The sequence below is a fragment of the Carcharhinus amblyrhynchos genome, chromosome 1 (assembly GCF_965287045.1).
Source record: "Carcharhinus amblyrhynchos chromosome 1, sCarAmb.v2.hapA, whole genome shotgun sequence".
NCBI lineage: Eukaryota > Metazoa > Chordata > Chondrichthyes > Carcharhiniformes > Carcharhinidae > Carcharhinus > Carcharhinus amblyrhynchos.
This window is the reverse complement of record NC_137324.1, coordinates 164,156,132-164,175,040: the sequence shown is the minus strand read 5'-3', so window position 1 is coordinate 164,175,040 and position 18,909 is coordinate 164,156,132. Positions and strand designations below refer to the sequence as shown.

The following is an 18,909-nucleotide window of genomic DNA, read 5'->3' as shown; positions in this document are numbered from 1 at the left end:
ATCTTGCAGGGATTCCAGCCCAAGATGTGCCATAAAAGTTGAATTTAATTGCCCAAAGGAGAAAATGCTGGAAAATCTCAGCATGTCTGGCAGCATTTGTCAGGAGAGAAAAGAGCTGACGTTTTGAGTTCAGATGACCCTTTGTCAAAGCTAAAAGATGACTTGTAGCCACAAAAACAAAGGGAAAGGCTGCTAATGGCAGTCCGTTGAGAGAATAGATGTGAATGGGCAAACGGCAGAGAAGCTGAAATCAGAGGGAAAGATGTGACAGATGAAGATGTGGGGGGAAGAGGGAAATGGGTGGGAGAGAGATAAAATTGAGGAAAAGGCTTTAATGAAAAAGGGCCAGTGAATTTAATTGTCACTTTCTTAGTCACAAAATAGCACCATGTGGGCATATACGGGCATCTGCAGGTTTGCATGTACTTGATGCCAGTGCTAACCTCACATCTTCTCGATGAAGTACACTCTTTAATGCACCTCCTCATTAAAGTCTACATGGACTTTAGCAAGGCCTTTGACAACGTACCACATGGTAGGTTGTTGCATAAGGTTAAATCTCACAGTGAGGTAGCCAAATGGATACAAAATTGGCTTGATCACAGAAGACACAGGGTGGTTGTAGAGGGTTGTTTTTCAAACTGGAGGCCTGTGACCAGTGGTGTGCCTCAGGAATCGCTGTTGTGTCCACTGTTATTTGTCATTTATATTAATCATTTGGATGAGAATTTAGTAGGCATGGTTAGTAAGTTTGCAAATGACACCAAGATTGATGGCATAATGGACAGTGAAGAAGATTATCTCAGATTGCAAAGGGAGCTTGATCAGTTGAGCCAGTGGGCTGACGAATGGCAGATGGAGTTTAATTTAGATAAATACGAGGTGATGCATTTTGGTCAATTGAACCAGGCAGGACTCACTCAGTTAATGGCAGGGTGTTGGGGAGAGTTACAGAACAAAGAGATCTCGGGGTACAGGTTCATAGCTCCTTGAAAGTGGAGTCACAGGTGGACAGAGTGGTGAAGAAGGCATTCGGCATGCTTGGTTTCAGAATATTGAATACAGGAGTTGGGGCGTCTTATTGAAGTTGTACAAGACACTGGTAAGGTCACACTTGGAATACTATGTACAGTTCTAGTCACCCTATAATAGGAAGGATATTATTAACCTCGAAAGAGTGCAGAAAAGATTTACCACGATGCTACTGGAATTTGATGGTTTGAGTTATAAGGAGATTGCAAAGGGAGCTTGATCAATTGAGCCAGTGGGTTGACGAATGGCAGATGGAGTTTAATTTAGATAAATACAAGTTGATGCATTTTGGTCGATTGAACCAGGCAGGACTCACTCAGTTAATGGTAAGGTGCTAGGGAGAGTTACAGAACAAAGAGATCTAGGAGTACAGGTTCATAGCTCCTTGAGCTCTCCTAAGGAGAGCTGGATAGACTAGGACTTTTTTCTCTGAAGTGTAGGAGGCTGAGGGGTGATCTTATAGAGGTTTATAAAATAATGAGGGCATAGATCAGCTAGATAGTCAACATCTTTCCCAAAGGTAGGGGAGTCTAAAACTAGCAGGCATAAGATGAGAGGGGAGAGATACAAAAGTGTCCAAAGGGGCAATTTTTTCACACAGGGGGTGATGAGTGCCTGGAACAAGCTGTCAGAGATAGTAATAGAGGCAAGTACAATTTTGTCTTTTAAAAAGCATTTAGACAGTTAAATGGGTAAGGTGGGTATAGAGGTATAGGGGCCAAGCGCAGGCAACTGGGATTAGCTTATGGGTTAAAAAAAGGGTCAGCATGGACAAGTTGGGCTGAAGGGCTTGTTTCCATGCTATAAATCTTTCTGACTCTTATGACTCTAAAGCCTTCATATGATCTGTATTGCCTATAAAATTTGATGGACTAGGGAATGGGTAGGCGCGGAATAAATATCCATGTTCTATGTTGCCTGACTGTCAGTTAGACCTTTACTGTACAGCACTGCACCTCACCCGCTCCATTCTGTGTAGGTGCTTGGAACAAGATGATCCTTCCCAGCTGCAGCAAACTGCTCTCAAACTCCTCCAGTTCAGAATTCCTCTTTCACCTGTGCCTGCCCTGATTATTGTGTCAACTGTTAACATCTTAACATCTCTCATTCTTACCTATTCTTCGTGAAGTGTGAGAGCGAAACCTTGCAATTCAAGGCAACAGCGCTGAGGACCTACTTTAGCACGTATCAACATGATGTAGGATGTGGACTCGACAGGTGGGTCAAAGGGAGGGCCAAGTTCTGTTTGGAGACTAAAGCAGGAAGCCAAAATCTTGCTGCCATTCATGCCGAAGGGATCTTACAGTTCCGATGACGTGACCTTACAGTTCTGCTGATGGCATACGCCCGCCAGGGGTTTCACAGCGCTGAAGGCTGTCTTCAATGGGCAACCTCAATGACAATGATGGGAATATATGATCTTGCCACCAGTGAATAACACAGTGCTGCCTGCAGCTAGCAAACACGCCACTGAGAGGGAGGAAGGTCCTGCCCAGGAGTGCGACTTTGCATTGGGAAAATACAATCAGAGAAAATGGCTTCCACGCAAACAAATGCCCCAATTTTACACTGAGCAATTGCCAAAACTGATATGGAAAGCCAAAATATAAATGCTAACAATTATAGGTATGCTTTCAAAAGTCCTAAGATTTATTAGATGGGAAACCTGTAATCCAGTAATCAGCTAACTCAGCATCAACCACAGATTGTTATCATCAGAACAATTCAGTATCACAATATCTGTTGATTTAACTGCCTAAATCCCTCACAACAAGCAAATAAACTTGTTTCTTATACATTACGTGCACTGAAAATGCTGGTGAATTTTCTAGATTTGACAACTTCAGTCGCAGCAGCACTGGTTTGCATATTTGAAGAATGACGATGGGCTTAAAGACAGGGCAATGAAATGAGTTTACCTTCCAAAGAGCAACGGCACACATCTATTACACTATCCAGCTATGTCTGAGTGCCAGTTGTTCTCTTAAACTAATTTAACGAGCTTCAGATCTGTGTACCCCACCACACCCCCACCTTTGAAAAGCTCCCTATTGTTATCACCCCCGGCTGGTTAACATGCGTTAAGGTACCTTCTCATTCTCCAGGTCCAACATCTTCTGGTGAAGTGCAGCCTCTGTGCCTTCAATTTGTTTCAGCCACTGTATTTTTCAAGAAAGCACATCAAAGGATATGAGTCAGTAAGCAATTGGTGTTTGTCATGATGGACACATTTAGCTAAGACCCTGAGCCAAGTGACAGAGACAATACCTCTGCAAAATTAGCTCAAAAGCACAAGACCTGCTTAAAATACTGAATTTTCATTTTGTTTACAGCTTGTGATCATTTCAGGGGTCAAATATACAGCTCTTGTTGCAACAAAATGGAATTCAAATGTATCCTTGGAAACATTTATCTTAACTCCTAATACATCTATAAGCCTAAATGTTAATGATTGTAACCTTTCAAAAGACGCAATCTTCAGGAAAAATGTTGATCAAAACTTTTTTTTTGGAAAGAAAATACATCAGGCATTTCCACAGCACCACCCCTCTCCCGACCCACCATACCCCCCATACTATATTTCATGTGCAATTAACACAGAGGCCAGATATTTTATCATCTCCAAAACCAAAACAAATAAGCTTGATCTAAGCTTTCAGACTGGGCAAAGCCCCATTGTTGAGAACCCAGAAATCCATTAGTCTATTGGAACAGCTGAGCCCCAGGGAAAACGTTGCTTTATTGACAGCTCTGGCTCTCTGATCTTTTCCATCAATTGCCCAATTTTTATTTACACAAAATAAAGTGGTTTCAAGTAATTGCAGTTTCTGTTGTTGATGCTTTAAAGGTTCCGGATGACTGAAAAGGAGCTTTATTTAAGTATGTGGAAAGTAATGAATGAATAGCTCTTTTAAGGTCATTTTTACATATCCTATTGTTACGATTGGGTTCATTAATTCAATAGTGTTTAATGGGATAATGGGTATGCAAGTGCCAGAACATAAGGGGCATGAGGGGTGGCTGGTGGGCATGAGATGGCACAGATGGGCTATGAGGAGTGTGTGGGGGGATGATTAAGTGGATATGAGGGGGTAGGGGGCCTTACTTTTCTCATTATAACTGGGATAAAAACCCACAACAACAAGGTTGTCGTTAAGGTCTTTTAAACAGCCCCGCTCAGCACCCGGCAACGCCTGTGGCTGCCTCCGAACTTTTCGAGAGTCAGCTGACAGAACTGCGGCCCACATCTGCACCTACCCACCCCACCCCGCCCAGGGGCCCCTGGGATGAAATTCTCACCTTTCCTGGCACTTTCTCCCGAGGGCCGAGTTGCAAATTTTCCCAACTCCCATTATCCACCTCGAGATGGAAATCCAGTCCTACTTTCCACAGATGACAGTAAACACATTTTGCACACTACTACCCTCTCCTAGCCTAAACGTTTCATGGGAAGCTGCAGTTTTTGATGATTTATAAACTCCATCTTGCCTGAACGTTTGTTTGTAGTCGGCAACAAAATGGTCCAAGCTGCATTACAGACTGAAACGGCTCTCACCATTTGAATACTAGGTTTAACCTACAGCTCAGCATGGTGGCACAGTGGTTAGCACTGCTGCCTCGCAGCATCAGGGACCCAGGTTCGATTCCGACCTCAGGTCACTGTCTGTGTGGAGTTTGTACATTTTCCCTGTGTCTGTGTGGGTTTCCTCCGGGTGCTGTGGTGTCCTCCCACATTCCAAAAATGTGCAGGTTGGGTGAATTGGCCATTCTAAATGTTCACTTAGTATCAGGAGGAGTGAGCAGGGTAAATATGTAGGGGTAGAGGCTGGGTGGGATTGATGTCGGTGTAGTCTCGATGGGTTGAATGGCCTCATTCTGCACTGTAGGGAGTCTATACTTCTTGTGCACTTCTTACACAAAGAGAGGTGAGCATTGCACACGTATAACACTATCCATGACCACCGGATGTCCTGAAGCTCTTTAAAGCCAATTTTTGAAGTTGTGATACATAAAACACAGCAACAACACCTGCCCCCTCCCCTCCTGCCCCCATCATCAGTTGCCCAGAAACCACACTGAAATAAAGGCTACGTCATTTGCTTTTATCTTTATGATTGAGGGGTAACTTTTCGCAATCAACCCGAATGAGGCCTCGGATTAACACCTCATCTGAAAGAAAATGACTCCGCCCATGCAGCACCCCCTCAGTGAAGCTTCAACCTTGGCTTTTTTGCTCCAGTCTCAGCGTGTGACATGAACTCTGAACCTCGTGACTCGGAGACAAGACCTCCACCCACTGAGCCACAGCTGACACGCAAATGTGAAAAAGTCTGCTCTTCTTTCTCAAATTAGATTCTTTGCTTAGATTTTCCTCTTCAGATCCACCCCAAGTCAGGTGCCAAAACAGCCAGAAAGATTAAGGAAACTGGTATTAAAACTGAATTCCATCTCAATTTTTCTTCCTTTTATCACAGTTGGGAACCTACAGGTCAGCAACTCACTATCACTTGCCTGATTTCTCGACCCTCCCCCACAATCCTGTCACCCAGTTGCAAAGTCCACCAGTACTCTGAGTTGTCACAAAAGGTCCGCTAACATCCTTTTTTAGATGGAGGGCATTCAGTAAATCTTACTTCATCAGGCCCCCAGGAATAATCCATTTGCCTGAAAGGAAATTTGTTCTTCAGGGCTCTTTCCTTTCACTGGGCAGCACAGTGGCACCGTGGTTAGCACTGCTGCCTCACAGCGCCAGGGACCCAGATTCAATTCCAACCTCGGGTAATTGTATTGAGTTTGCACTTTCTCCCCATGTCTGCGTGAGTTTCCTCCAAGTGCTCCGGTTTATCTCACAGTCCAAAGATGTGCGAGTTAGGTTGATTGGTCATGATAAGTTGCCCCTCAGTGTCAGGAGATTAGCAGGGACAGTACATTGGGTTGTGGGTTTAGGGCCTGGGTGGGATTGTTGTCAGCACAGGACCAAAAGGCCTCCTTCTGCACTGTAGGGATTCTATGATTCTATAGCAATAACACTGCCACTGCAGGTTCCATTTCCCAACAATGGTAAGATCACTCTTGTGACAGGGATGAGGCAAGAAGCCTACCCTGGGTCAAAATCCTGGAACTCCCTCCATAATAGCAATGTAAGTGTACCTAAATCTTGTGCACGGTACCAATTCAGTTTGGTGACTCACCTGTTCAAGGGGAATTAGGGATGGACAATAAATATTGACCTCACCAAAGGTGCTGACATCCCACAAAGGGATAAAATAAATTGTAACAAGTTCCAAGCTAGGAAGTTGTTGAGGGGGTGGGGGGAGGGTCATGACAGAGTCAATGTCATAAGCTGAAGACCTGCCCCATTCTGGCTCCTTTCCATTCTTTTCTCCTTGGTCCTTGTTAACGATGGGGTGGGTAAAACCTGCCTATATGAGGGAGAAAGGAATAGAAGGATATGTTGATGAGGTGAGATGAAGTCAGGAGACTTGGGTGAATCATTGACGCCAGAATGGGTCTCTTGGGCCGAACGGCAGGTTTCTGTGCAAATATTGAAATAGATTGTGGGAAGGAATACAATTAAAATGTAGAACTCCAATTGCTGATTGTGAAAATCCTCTTTTAACAGGAAACAAATGTACAACTTTGGTTTCCCATCTGGTCAACCAAAGTGTTGGCAGGGAACGCAAACCCTCCTATACCGATTGCCATTAATACTCCAAGGTCACAGAACTTCCATCTCTGATTGGCCAATAGCTCTGTCGTCTCAGCAGCGCCAGTAGCAGCAGTGGCCAGGCCCGGAATCACAAGAGGTCCCAGGACTCAACGTCCAGAGACCAGGACTAGGTAAGTACAGGACAGGATGGGGAAATGAGGACCGGGGATGTAAGACAGAAGATTGGGGGACTTGATGGAGAGGCTGGATGGAGTGGGGGAGCACCCATGGGTGGCAGATGTTGTTCAGGGTGCCTGATGTGGAAAGGAAGCCATTGAAGGAGGCACCCCCTCACCTTTCCTGTCTGAGGTTCAAGCAGGGTGGCTTGCTTTCCACCTCATCCTGAACTCTCCCTGATCATTTACTTAAGGGCCTCAATTGGGTTGAGGATGAATGGGACAGCCTAGGCATAATCCTTCCAATTCTAAAGCAAAATACTATGGATGCTGGGAATCTGAAACAAAAAAGAGAAAATGCTGGAAAATCGCAGCGGGTCTGACAGCATTTGTGAAGAGAGAAAACAGCCAATGTTTCGAGTCTGGATCCTGTGGTCCAAACGTGAGTTTATTTTCTGGCTGCTTCCCAGTGATGGTAGAAGGTTCATCACAGTCAGCAGTTAGCAGCCACTGGTCTGAACAGGAGAGTTGTGCCTCCTTGTGGCCAGTAATAAATTGTTGGCAGGCACAATGTTTACATTATTAGTGTATCAGTAGGGACAGTGGTGAGAGCCAAAGATGCTCGCCATTTCCTCATTTAGTGCTGAGGGATAGCGGCATGCTAAAGCTTGTTAATGCCGTTGCGTTTGTATGGGTGGGACAGTGCAGACCATTCAGCCCTTTCCGGTGTTGATGCTCCACGTGAGCTTCCGCCCATCTTTCTTCATTGAACATTGTCATCCTATCCCTTTCTGCCTCAGGTGCCTATTGCGTCTCCCTTCAACTCATCTATGACGTTTGCCTCTTTGTAATAGCAAGTTTCACCTCGCTCCCCCCCTCCCCACTCCCCATGACTCTCAACTCAGTGGCCTAAGTCCCTGACTGATCCCGAGCTCCCGGTTCTTTTTGGGAGGGTGTTGGGCGATGAGGAATTGCCGATTGGCCTGCAGCTGTCTGGGAATGGGAGATTTCCACCCCCATGGTGATCCTTGTGGTTGTGGGGGGAATCTGCCGCTGGCCAGTCAAATGCCTAACTGGCACTTAAAACCATGGGCCTTCTCCAAGGTGGTGACTCAGGGGCTTCACTGGCCCCCCAGCTTGTGGGCATGACACCTGGAGTAAGGTCCAACCTTTATTAACAATTGTGGATAGGATCCTACAGTGCAGAAGTGCCATTCAGCCCAGCCAGCCTGTATCGACCACAATCCCACCCAGGCCCTATTTGCGCAACCCTCATTTACCCTGCTAATCCCCCTGACACTATGGGGCAATTTAGCATAGCACCTGGCCTGCACATCTTTGGACTGTGGGAGGAAACCAGAGCATCTGGAGGAAACCCACGCAGACACAGGGAGAACGTGCAAACTCCACAACCCTGAAAGATTAACGCTATCTCTCTCCCTCTCATAGAATCCCCACAACGCAGAAGGAGGCCACTCAGCCCATCAAACTTGCACCGACAACAATCCCACCCAGGTCCTATCCCTGTAACCCCATGTATTTACCTGCTAATCCCCCCGACACTAATGGGCAATTTACCACGGCCAATCAACCTAACTTGCGCATCTTTGGACTGTGTGAGGAAGCTGGAGCACCTGAGGAAACCTACGCAGACACAGGGAGAATGTGCAAACTCCAGACAGACAGTGACCTAGGGCTGGAATTGAATCCAGGTCCCTGGCGCTGTGAGGCAGCAATGCTAACCACTGTGCCACCCCTCTTGAAAGATGGTGGCTGACATTAAGTGTGTTTCATTCAAAGTTCCAGCATCTAGCAGTTCTTTGCTATATTTAAGACGGCTGTTCCTCGGGCATACCTGAGAGCTGCCTTATATTTAGCACAATGCATCTGAACCAGTGCTCACAGAAGTCCTTGTGGGGATTACAACAGCATTTGAAAGCTCTCAATGATTAGAAACACCGAGAATGAGTAACATACTTGTGAATGCCACTGAAAGTCAAATATATTGGATCAGTGATTTTCCGTCACAATTCTATTAATTTATTTCCACAGTTAACATTCTGCAAGGTAACACAGGTGTAGCTTGATAGAAAGCAAGTACAGCCCCCAAGAAAGCATATACAGTGCTTAGTAAGGTCCATCATTGTACCAGCAATGTTTACCAGACAGCATCATTTTAATCAGATTATTACTCTGCGACTGCAACAAAATCCTCTTCTAATGTGTTCCTGATAATCACAGCAGTCTCCTTAATCATTACTGGAAGCTTCACTCAGAAAAGGCAATAGTTGGAAGATAAGTTGGGACATTCGGAAACATGTCCCTTAGTATGGAGTTGCACCACAATGAGCTTTTGTTGCATAACAGAGGTTATCTTCGGATTTTGAGGGTTTTGGCCTTTGTGTAAAGTCAAAGGTTTGGAATTGGAAAACATTTAATTGCACTGTCAGAAAAATGAGAGGAAATCATATAGAAACATATAAAATTTTGAAGGGAATAGATAAGATAGAAGCAGGGAGGTTGTTTTCACTGGTGAGTGAAACCAGAACTAGGGGCGTAGCCTCAAAATAAGGGGGAGCAGATTTAGGACTGAATTGAGGAGGAATCTAATCACTCAAAGGATTCTCAATATTAAAGTTTTCTTCCTTGTTTTCAAATCCCTCCAAGGCCTGGTCCCTCCTTTTCCCTGGAATGTCCCCAGCCTCACAAGACTCCAAGACCTTAGCTTCTCCAATTCTGACCTCTCACTCGTCCCTAGTTTTCACCACTTCATCCCCGGCAGCCATAATTTAAGCTGGCAAGGCTCCAAGACCCATCATTCCTTTTAAACCTCTCTGAAACTATGACTGGAACTCTACCATCTCACCCAACATGGAATTGGAACTGGCAAGGGTCCAACAACGCAAATCTACTTTGACCTCGGGCAGGAATTTCCGGTCTAGCCTGAGGGAGGCTGTAACATCCTGCCCCTATATCTCTATCAGTCTTTATGATGCTCATTAAAACCTACCTCTAACCAAAGATTTGGTCATTTTTCTTGCACCTCTAAGAGGCTTGGTGTCAAAGTTTGTTTGATAATGCTTCTGTGATGTACCTTGCGACATCTTGCAGTGGCAAAGGCACTGCATAAGCACCAATTGCCATTATTATTGTGGAACAGCAGTCATGAATTTATGCGCCACTGGAATAGTGAAGGAGTCAGGGGATTTACAAGTGATCATTTTGGCATCGTGCAAAGTTACAGATGGACTGCTAATGAAGCCTTTCAGATTAACGCACTCCCCTAAGGTTGAGGAGGAGCAGCTGGCCATACAGCAATATTTTTTCTCAATTATAATGTGCATCAACATGTTTAAGTAGTTGAAGATGGCAAAAAAAACCTCAAGGAAAATGCAGATTATGTGGGTTACACAGAAAATTGATCACATGCACCTTTATTGTAACTTCCCAGTGTCAACCCATGACGCTCATCCTCAGTTGATACACACCATATGGCTATGTAGTAGAGTAATGACAAGCCCTATGACAGTCTCTTACGTAACTAACGGGCTAAACCAAACTATCGTCTTCTCTCACTAATCCAGAACCCAAGAGAGGACTGGAGCCCACCAATAACGTCCAATAGTCTTCCTGTACCTAGTGGTGCAGACTTCTGTCTGTTTCCATGTCTAGTAATTCCCAGAAAAGGCCACTAGTCTGTTGCCAGAAGCTTTTGCTTGAGGGGCACCACTCCACACGAAGCGTGGCTGACCAGAATTCTCTCCCGCTTTTACTACCAGCGATGGACGTGTTTGGAAGGAATTTGCAAGTTGACAGCACAGTTTGTTTGACCGTGTTACGATGGCATCTTTCTTGGCCTTCACGTCCTGGGGTGGGACTCGAACCTGGAGCTTCTGGCTCAGAGGCAGGGGCACTAACCGCTGCGCCACAAGACCTCCTCCACCAATAACATGCAGCAAATATATCTATAAATTTGCTCACACAGAGAGAGAGCTGCTAAAACAATGAAACTAAGCAGCTAATCCAGACAGAGAACCTCAGGCGTAGAGCACACCCAACACAAGGTGAGTGAGATACTTGTTGTACAAGGCCCTTTGCAGAGTTTGGGAATCCAAACGGCCACCTTTGTATGTGAGTCGTGGATCCCAAGACCTCTGTGGAATTATAGTTCCAAGTTCCACGGAGATCTTGGAACGTCAGTGGTTATCGGGGTGATAGGACAAGTGAAAAGTAAATTTAATCAGTACAATCATATTATTAACTGTTACTGAAGGGCGTTGTATGTAACCACTCCCTCCCCTGCCCCCACATCCCCAGCCACTATCCCAATAACTACCACACCCCATCCTACCCAAGATGTCTCGATATTGACATTGATGATGAGTACAAAGAATGAGTGACTGTTTCGGGCTGTGCTTTATTCCAATCAGCAGGTTAACATACAGCAAAGTGATACAGACTCAGGTTATGAACGCACTTCCGGGTTCACAGAAGAATCATGATTTGGAAGTGTACCTTCTCACACAGCGAGAGCACAGTACGAGCTTGAATCACTGCAACCTGCTCCTCATTCCTCAGGTTCTGAAAATACAAAGACGTGCAAAATATTGTGAAACCGGGGCTGAACAGCACAAGTTATACATGGTAGAGACAAGCAGGATGGACAAATCTGACAGATGTTGCTCACAGCTTCATCTCAGATTGAAACAAAAAGCTCTGCATTACTTGAGTTGATGTATTTCACAGGCACGCACATTAAAAATAAGTTAAGTGCAATTCAAAAAGACTTGTATTTATATAGACCATTCAAGCTTCCCAAAATGCTTTATGTTTAAGTAATTACTGTTGGAATATGGGAAAGGAATCAACTACTCTTCACACAGTGAGGTCCCACAGTGAGCAATGACATACTGACTAGTTTTTAAATGGTGTTAGTTAATACTTCCAGAACACAGAGGGCAGCACAGTGGTGCAGCGGTTAGCACAATTGCCTTGCAGTACCAGGGACCCAGGTTCAATTCCGGCCTTGGGTGTCTGTCTGTGCGGAGGTTGCATGTTCTCCCTGTATCTGCGAGGGTTTCCTCCAGGTGCTCCTGTTTCCTTCCATACTCCAAGGATGTGCATATTAGGTGGATTGGCCATGCTAAATTGTCCCTTAGTGTCCCAAGATGTATAAGTTAGTGGGCAAAAACGTGAGGTCACGGGAATGGAGCCTGGTAAGATAAAAAGGTGGGTCAGTTCAGATTCAATTGGCCAAATGGTCTCCTTCTGCACTGGAGGAATGCTATGATTCTAGATGCCGTGGGATCGTCCACCTGAAAAAGAGTTTAGCATCTTATTGGGAAGAAAAACTATTAAGGAGATGTGGTGGTGCTTCACTGAGGTACAAATGTACCAAGCTCTCTGACTTCCTGCATTGTGCTTTGCCACTGAATCGCCACAATCCAGGCATTTCCATGTCCAGAGGAAAACAATTAAGAGATACATAACCCAAGGCACATTCCCGAACCCACTGCATCTTCTCACCATTGGTAATAATGTCCTGGCCACAAAACAGCATTTATTTCACAGCATCGCTGCACCAAGGAGTGGTGTAGTGGTGTGATGATGAAAGACAAATTAAAGTTGGACATAGATTACTGCACTCCACGTGTATACTTCAAGCCAGTTTTCAATACAATATTGTTTCACAGCTTTGTATGGATTCTGCTCTGTCCAAGGCCGCAATAAACTACGAAGGGTCGTGAATGAAGCCCAGTCCATCGCTCAAACCAGCCTCCCATCCACTGCCTCTGTCTACACTTCCCACTGATTCGGAAAGGCAGCCAGCATAATCAAGGACCCCATGCACTCCAGACATAATCAAGGACCCCACGCACTCCAGACATTCTCTCTTCCACCTTCTTCCGCCGGGAAAAAGATACAAAAATCTGAGGACACGTACCAAATGTCTCAAAAAACAGCTTCTTCCCTGCTGCCATCAGACTTGCGAATTGACCTACCTTGCATTAAGCTGGTCCACACCCGAGCTATGACTGGAAGACTACTTTCTGTAGTCTCCCCTTTCCTATGTATGGAATGCTTTGTCTGCATAGTGTGAAAAGAAACAATGCTTTTCACTGTATCCTAATACATGGGACGATAAATGACTTAAGTGGAAAGTGTTGTCGTGGGCTGGAGGACCAAGCCCACCGCTGAAAGATTTCTGTCTCTTTCGTGCACAGATCTCTCAGTAAAATAAAAGATCACGTCTCCATGATGCAGTCACTTGAAAGTTTGCTTTTCACTTTCTGACTAATGATACCATGCTCCACTACCCAGACAATGGGGATGCAACTTGCCCCAATTCCTGTTTCCCCTAATATTATTATAGGACTCTTGTTTCTCCTGGAGACGAAAAGAAATTTGATTGTAATCTAAACATTTTCACAGAATCATAAAATTTTTACAGTGCATGGGGAGTCCATTTAGCCCTTCACATCAGCGTCGACTCTCCAAATTAACAATTCACTGAATGCCATTCTCTTCCCTTTTCTCCGTAATCATTTTCAGATAACAGTCCAATCCTCTTTTGAAACCTTCCCTCGAATCTCCCTCCACCACACACTCAGGCACTGCATTCCAGAGTCTAACTACTCACTGTTGAGAAAGTATGTTCTTATTTAGTTTTTGCTTTTTTTTTGCCAGTTCTGTGACCGCTCATTCTCAATCCTTTCATGAATGGGAACAGTTTCTCCCAGTTTCTCTGTTCGGGGCGGCACAGTGGTCAGCACTGCTGTCTTACTGTGCCAGGGACCTGGGTTCAATTCCATCCTTGGGTCACTGTCTTTGTGGAGTTGGCACATTCTCCCCGTGTCTGCATGGCTTTCCTCCAGGTGCTCCGGATTCCTCCCATAGTCCAAAGATATGTGGGTTAGGTTGATTGGCCATGCTAAATTGCTCCTGAGTGTCAGGGGATTAGCAGGGTAAATATGAGGGATTACGGGAATAGGGGCTGGTGAGATTGCAGTCAGTACAGACCCAATGGGCCGATGGCCTCCTTCTGCATTGTAGGGTTTCAATGATTCTCCCTGTCTACACTATCCAAACCCATCATTATTTGGAATATTTCTATCAAATCTCCTTCCTCAAAGAAAAACAATCCCGACTTATCCAATCATCACCATCATGGAAGTTTCTCATCCCTGGAACCATTCTTGTGAATCCTTTCTGCAAGCATTTTGTTTCCCATTCCAATGAATTTATAATGTTACTTGTTCTGAACATTTGGTGAATGGTGTCAGATATAGTTGTGTGTGTGTACACATTCCACACTGCAGATGCTGGCTCACACGTAGCTGCTGCCATGACTTTCTGATCAGCGGCAGGCATTTGTCACCTTCAAAGGCTTTTTAGTTCAATTCATCACATCAGTGACTATTCATCCCAGTTCCCAATCTGTGATGGGATCACATTCTCAATGAGATTTTACATGAGTGCTCCTGCCTCAGCCTAGATTCAATGGGTGGAATTTTCCTGTCCCACCCGCCATGGGAATCATAGCGGACAGGACCATGCAAAGGTCCATTGACCTCAGACAAGAATTTCCGGTTTTGTGGTAAGCATGGCCAAATAATCGTATCCAATGTGTTAAGAATTTGTGCAGAGAGTTTCTACATAGCCCAAGTAGCTTAATCGGTAATTTATGGGACTCTTAATTCCAGCATCATCATTTCTCAGTATAATTTTTTTCTTAAGTACTTTAGTCAAAATTTTTTTTTATCGATTGTTATCAAAAAGTGTCCTTAATTTCAATTCCGCACACAGGGGTTTGAGAATTTACTGAAATTTCCAGTTGCCAATGATAGGTGAACTAAAAAAACTTGCAATTATTTCAGAACTGCACAGGTCTAAAAATGAGTAACTTGAACTTTATTGTTAGTCTGTGTCAAGTCAACTTGTTTGTTTAATGCACAAATTTAACACCCAAGATTGCATTTGAGTGTGCGCAGGAAGTGCTCTTCCTAGTATTATGGCACAGACAAGCCTTACTTAAGAGGTACAGACAATTATCACTTTAAATCAAAATGAAGTGAAATGAAATGAAGTGAAAGTACCTCTAAAGTATAAATAAACTGATGGTGACGTTTGTTACCTTGACCTCTGATAGCTGGGTTCAAATTCAGCCCAAGCTAATGAAACACGTGTCTCTAATAGCTGCAGTGGGTCGAGTGAAACAAGTAGACTGCCTCAATCTGGTTCCTAGTGGGTGTTGCTTTGTAACTCTAACTGCCCAGATCTGAGGTAACCCTCCTTGCTGATACTTTGAGGGTGGCTCGTATGCAATACAGAAAATAAAACAGCTGAGAAGCAGCAGGAAAATGAAAGCTTAATGTTGGGGTCATGAAGAAATGACCTCAGAATGCTAGAGACCGACCCTGGATGTGAAAAAGATTAGAAACTGTTCCATTCGAAGTAGAAACATTGCCCTTGCTTTGGGAATTACATCAAAACATTAAAAGATGGTAGGATTATAATCGGGTTTTGTCAAACACTATGGACAATTACAACAACATTAAATGAAAGGTGCAAATCCACTGAATTTATTTGATTTCAGTGAACAATGCTGATCCGTTGCCTGAAGTAACCTTACCCCATTATCTCCCAGGATATCAAGTTTCTTCATTAGGTCAGGAATGACCACATCCTGAAAGAAAAGAGTGATGTCATTAGCAAAGAATTAAATCTGTGAAATAGTTAGAAGAGCAAATGAAAAGACCAGTGAAATACAACCATAAAGAAGTATTTAATTCCACTTATTGCTGATTCATTTTGTTAATTGTCTTTTTTGAATAGATATTTCAACCCAAAGTCTTTCCAGGTGTAGGTTTCACTGAGAGGGTTTCTCTTCTTGGTATGCCATACACAAGGGGTTCCCAAACTATGGGTTAATCACCCCCGTTGGGGTCATGGGCTTTGCAAGCTCCAAGGCAGTAGAGACATCGATCAGGGCACGATAATTTTTCCCAAATTGTTCACCAAAGGGAGAGCTTTTTGCTGCCCTGATTGGTCAATCTTTCAGTGTCCTGATTGGCTGCTCAGTGTAGTGCACCAACAGGCTAAGCGGGGACTTCCACAGACATTATGATTGATGGCATTCCTGAGGCTGGCATTGAGGTTCCATTATGACTGCATGTATGATCCTTAGCTCTGAGACCTTAGTTTTCAAGATGGCTGTGAGCAAAATCATTGGCCCATGCTCAACAACTCTCTCCACCCATCCACTGACTCCCCTTAACAGTTCTACCAACCTCACCCAGCCCCTCTCCCACTCAGCAACTCTTCCCTACCCTTTCCCCCACTCCAATCTCACTCACTCTGGGGATTGCACCAATTTTCAAGTATTAAATGAGGTCACAGTGAGCAAAGGTTTGGGAAGCTGGAAGAAATAAACATTAGTCACCTTGCACAAAAACAAAATATTGCAGATGCTAGAAATCTGAAATATAAACAGAAAATGCTGGAACTACTCAGCACATCCGTCACCTCATACTGTTTTCATTCCTCGCGCAGCTAAACCGGCATGAATAGTGGCGCAGTGGTAAGCACTGCTGTGTCACAGGGACCCGGGTTCAATTCCTAGCTTGGGTCATTGTCTGTGTGGAGTCTCCCGGTGTCTGCCTACATTTCTTCCGGGTGCTCCAGTTTTCTCCCACAGTCCAAAGGTGCATGGGTTAGGTGGATTTAGCCATGCTAAATTGCCCCTTAGTTTCAGGGGGACAAGGCAGGGTAAATGCCTGGGGGTTATGCAGATAGGGCCGGGACGGGATTGTGGTGAATGTAGACTTGATGGGCCAAATGACCTCCTTCTGCACTATAGGATTCTACGAAATGATTCAATCTATGAATTGACACTGTTGGTCTCCAGAGAGAATTCTGGTTAAGGATAGGCACCAAAAAGCTTCAAAAGAACTCATTCCAATTCTCAACTGGTGTAAATTCTACTGAAGCATTTCTAGGGCGTAAGGGGTATGATTCATCAGGTAGCACAGAAATTCCTCTGACACAACAGCACTCACCTTAAGGGAGTTGGTCAAGAAGGTCTCTGCCCATGGACCTCCTTCCCAGAAAATAGCAAAACAGGAACAACAACTCTGATTTGTACATCGCCACTAATGTAGTAAAACATCCCAGGGCTGTTCACAAGAATGTTATTTTACACCAATCCATGTAGGATCATACAATAAAATCCTAGAATTCCTACAGTGCAGAAGGAGGCCATTCGGCCCATTGACTCTGCATCGATCACAATCCCACCCAGGTTCTATTTCTGTAACCCCTCATATTTACCCTGCTAATCCCCTGACACCAGGGTCAATTTGGCATAGCCAATCAACCTAACCTGCACATCTTTGGACTGTGGGAGGAAACCGGAGCACCCGGAGGAAATGCACACAGATGCGGGGAGAATGTGCAAACTCCACATTGACAGTCACCCGAGGCCAGATTTGAACCTGGGTCCCTGGTGCTGTGAGGCAGCAGTGCTAACCAGTGTGCCACATATAAATGGCTGGATTATATATACGCTGAGGGTGAGCGCCCTGCTTCCTTCATGCATGAGCCTCCGGTTAGCCGGCCCACCCCACTTTAATTTCCCAGCTGATGGGCTTTTTCCACTATTATGCGATGAGATTTCAGCTCCATTCCAGGAGGAAGGTTTACCTCATCGGGCTGTCTGTCAACAGCAGACCAGCAGCTCTTCAGTATTGGCAGTGCCACCGGGAGCAATGGCCTTTGCTACTACTGCAGGAGATCTGGGAAGGATAGGCGTGTGTGTGTCCTGGAACCCAGATTAGTCAGGGGACTGGGTGGAGTAGGCTGGGTTGCCCTGGTGAAGGGATTATATTTTACATGGGGAAGGAAAATTGAGGGTCAAAACTGCTGGGCTGCATAAAGTTATAAAATTCTAGCATGATCACTTCGCTGTTATATTCTATTCCATAAACTGAAGCAACCCATATGCTTTTTAAACTACAGACTCGCCCTGTTTAAATATGTCTGTATATGGACACCAAAGTTCCTCTTCTCATCTATGTATTTCAAAATAGTGTCATTATCACTGTCTTTCCAAATTCACCCTCTCAACACCTATCACTCCACGGTTCTCTATATTAAATCATAGAAACCCTACAGTGCAGAAGGAGGCCTTAGGGCCCATTGAGTCTGCACCGACAACAATCCCACCTAGATATTTACCTCACTAATCCCTCTAACCTACACATCCCGGGACACTGAGCATGGCCAAAGCACCTAACCTGCACATCTTTGAAGTGTGGCAGCACCTGGAGGAATCCCACACAGACACGGGGAGAATGTGCAAACTCCAAAGGCTGGAATTGAACCCGAGTCCCTGGCGTTGTGAAGCAGCGGTGCTGACCACTGTGCCGCCCCAACCCAGGAGCAAGCTTGTCCGGTCACAAATGCTGAATATCGAACACATCTATGTACATCCACACATATGGGACAGACTCTTAAAATGCCTTGATGGCATTGACAAGACAGACTCCGATGAAGGAGTATCTCACCTTAATGCCCTCTTGCTGACAATAGAGCTGGAGGGCGCTTCCAGTCTCGGAAAATGCCGACATATGCAAGTTATATGCCGGCGATCTTCGTTCCCGTTCCTGCAGGAAGGAAACATATCCAAACACATCCAAGTTACGATAACGAAGAAAGTAAAGTCGTCGTAGTGTAACATTAAAGCTTTGAAAGGTATTGACTGCCGTGAACTCAATTCCCTATCCGAGACTTTCCACCCCTTTCTGTTCTGGAACTCTCTGCTTCACAGCAGACGTGATCATTTGCTGATTGAGGGTAAAGTGAGGAATAAATATCAAAAAGCTCCCTTAGCTTTATCAAAACACCAGTTATGTGATTGTGTGTAATGATAAATATTAAAAGAGAACAATCCCACTACTAATTAGCTAGCACAGCAAAACCAAAACATAGAACAAAGAAAAGTACAGCACAGGAACAGACCCTTCGACCCGAGCCCATGCCCATCATGATGCC

The 18,909-nt window shown here is 44.7% G+C and overlaps 1 protein-coding gene across 1 annotated transcript in view; it reads right to left on the bottom strand.

The window, feature by feature from the left end:
• LOC145346972 (uncharacterized) overlaps positions 1-18,909 on the bottom strand; it is a 464,774-nt gene that overhangs the window by 144,984 nt on the left and 300,881 nt on the right. The window contains exons 17-21 of the mRNA XM_080194876.1: positions 18,423-18,521; positions 15,491-15,544; positions 11,348-11,439; positions 4,389-4,412; positions 3,123-3,195 (exon numbers count right to left, since the gene is read on the bottom strand). Of these exons, the coding sequence (XP_080051002.1) occupies positions 3,123-3,195; positions 4,389-4,412; positions 11,348-11,439; positions 15,491-15,544; positions 18,423-18,521 (342 nt within the window). The remainder of the gene's footprint in view (positions 1-3,122; positions 3,196-4,388; positions 4,413-11,347; positions 11,440-15,490; positions 15,545-18,422; positions 18,522-18,909) is intronic.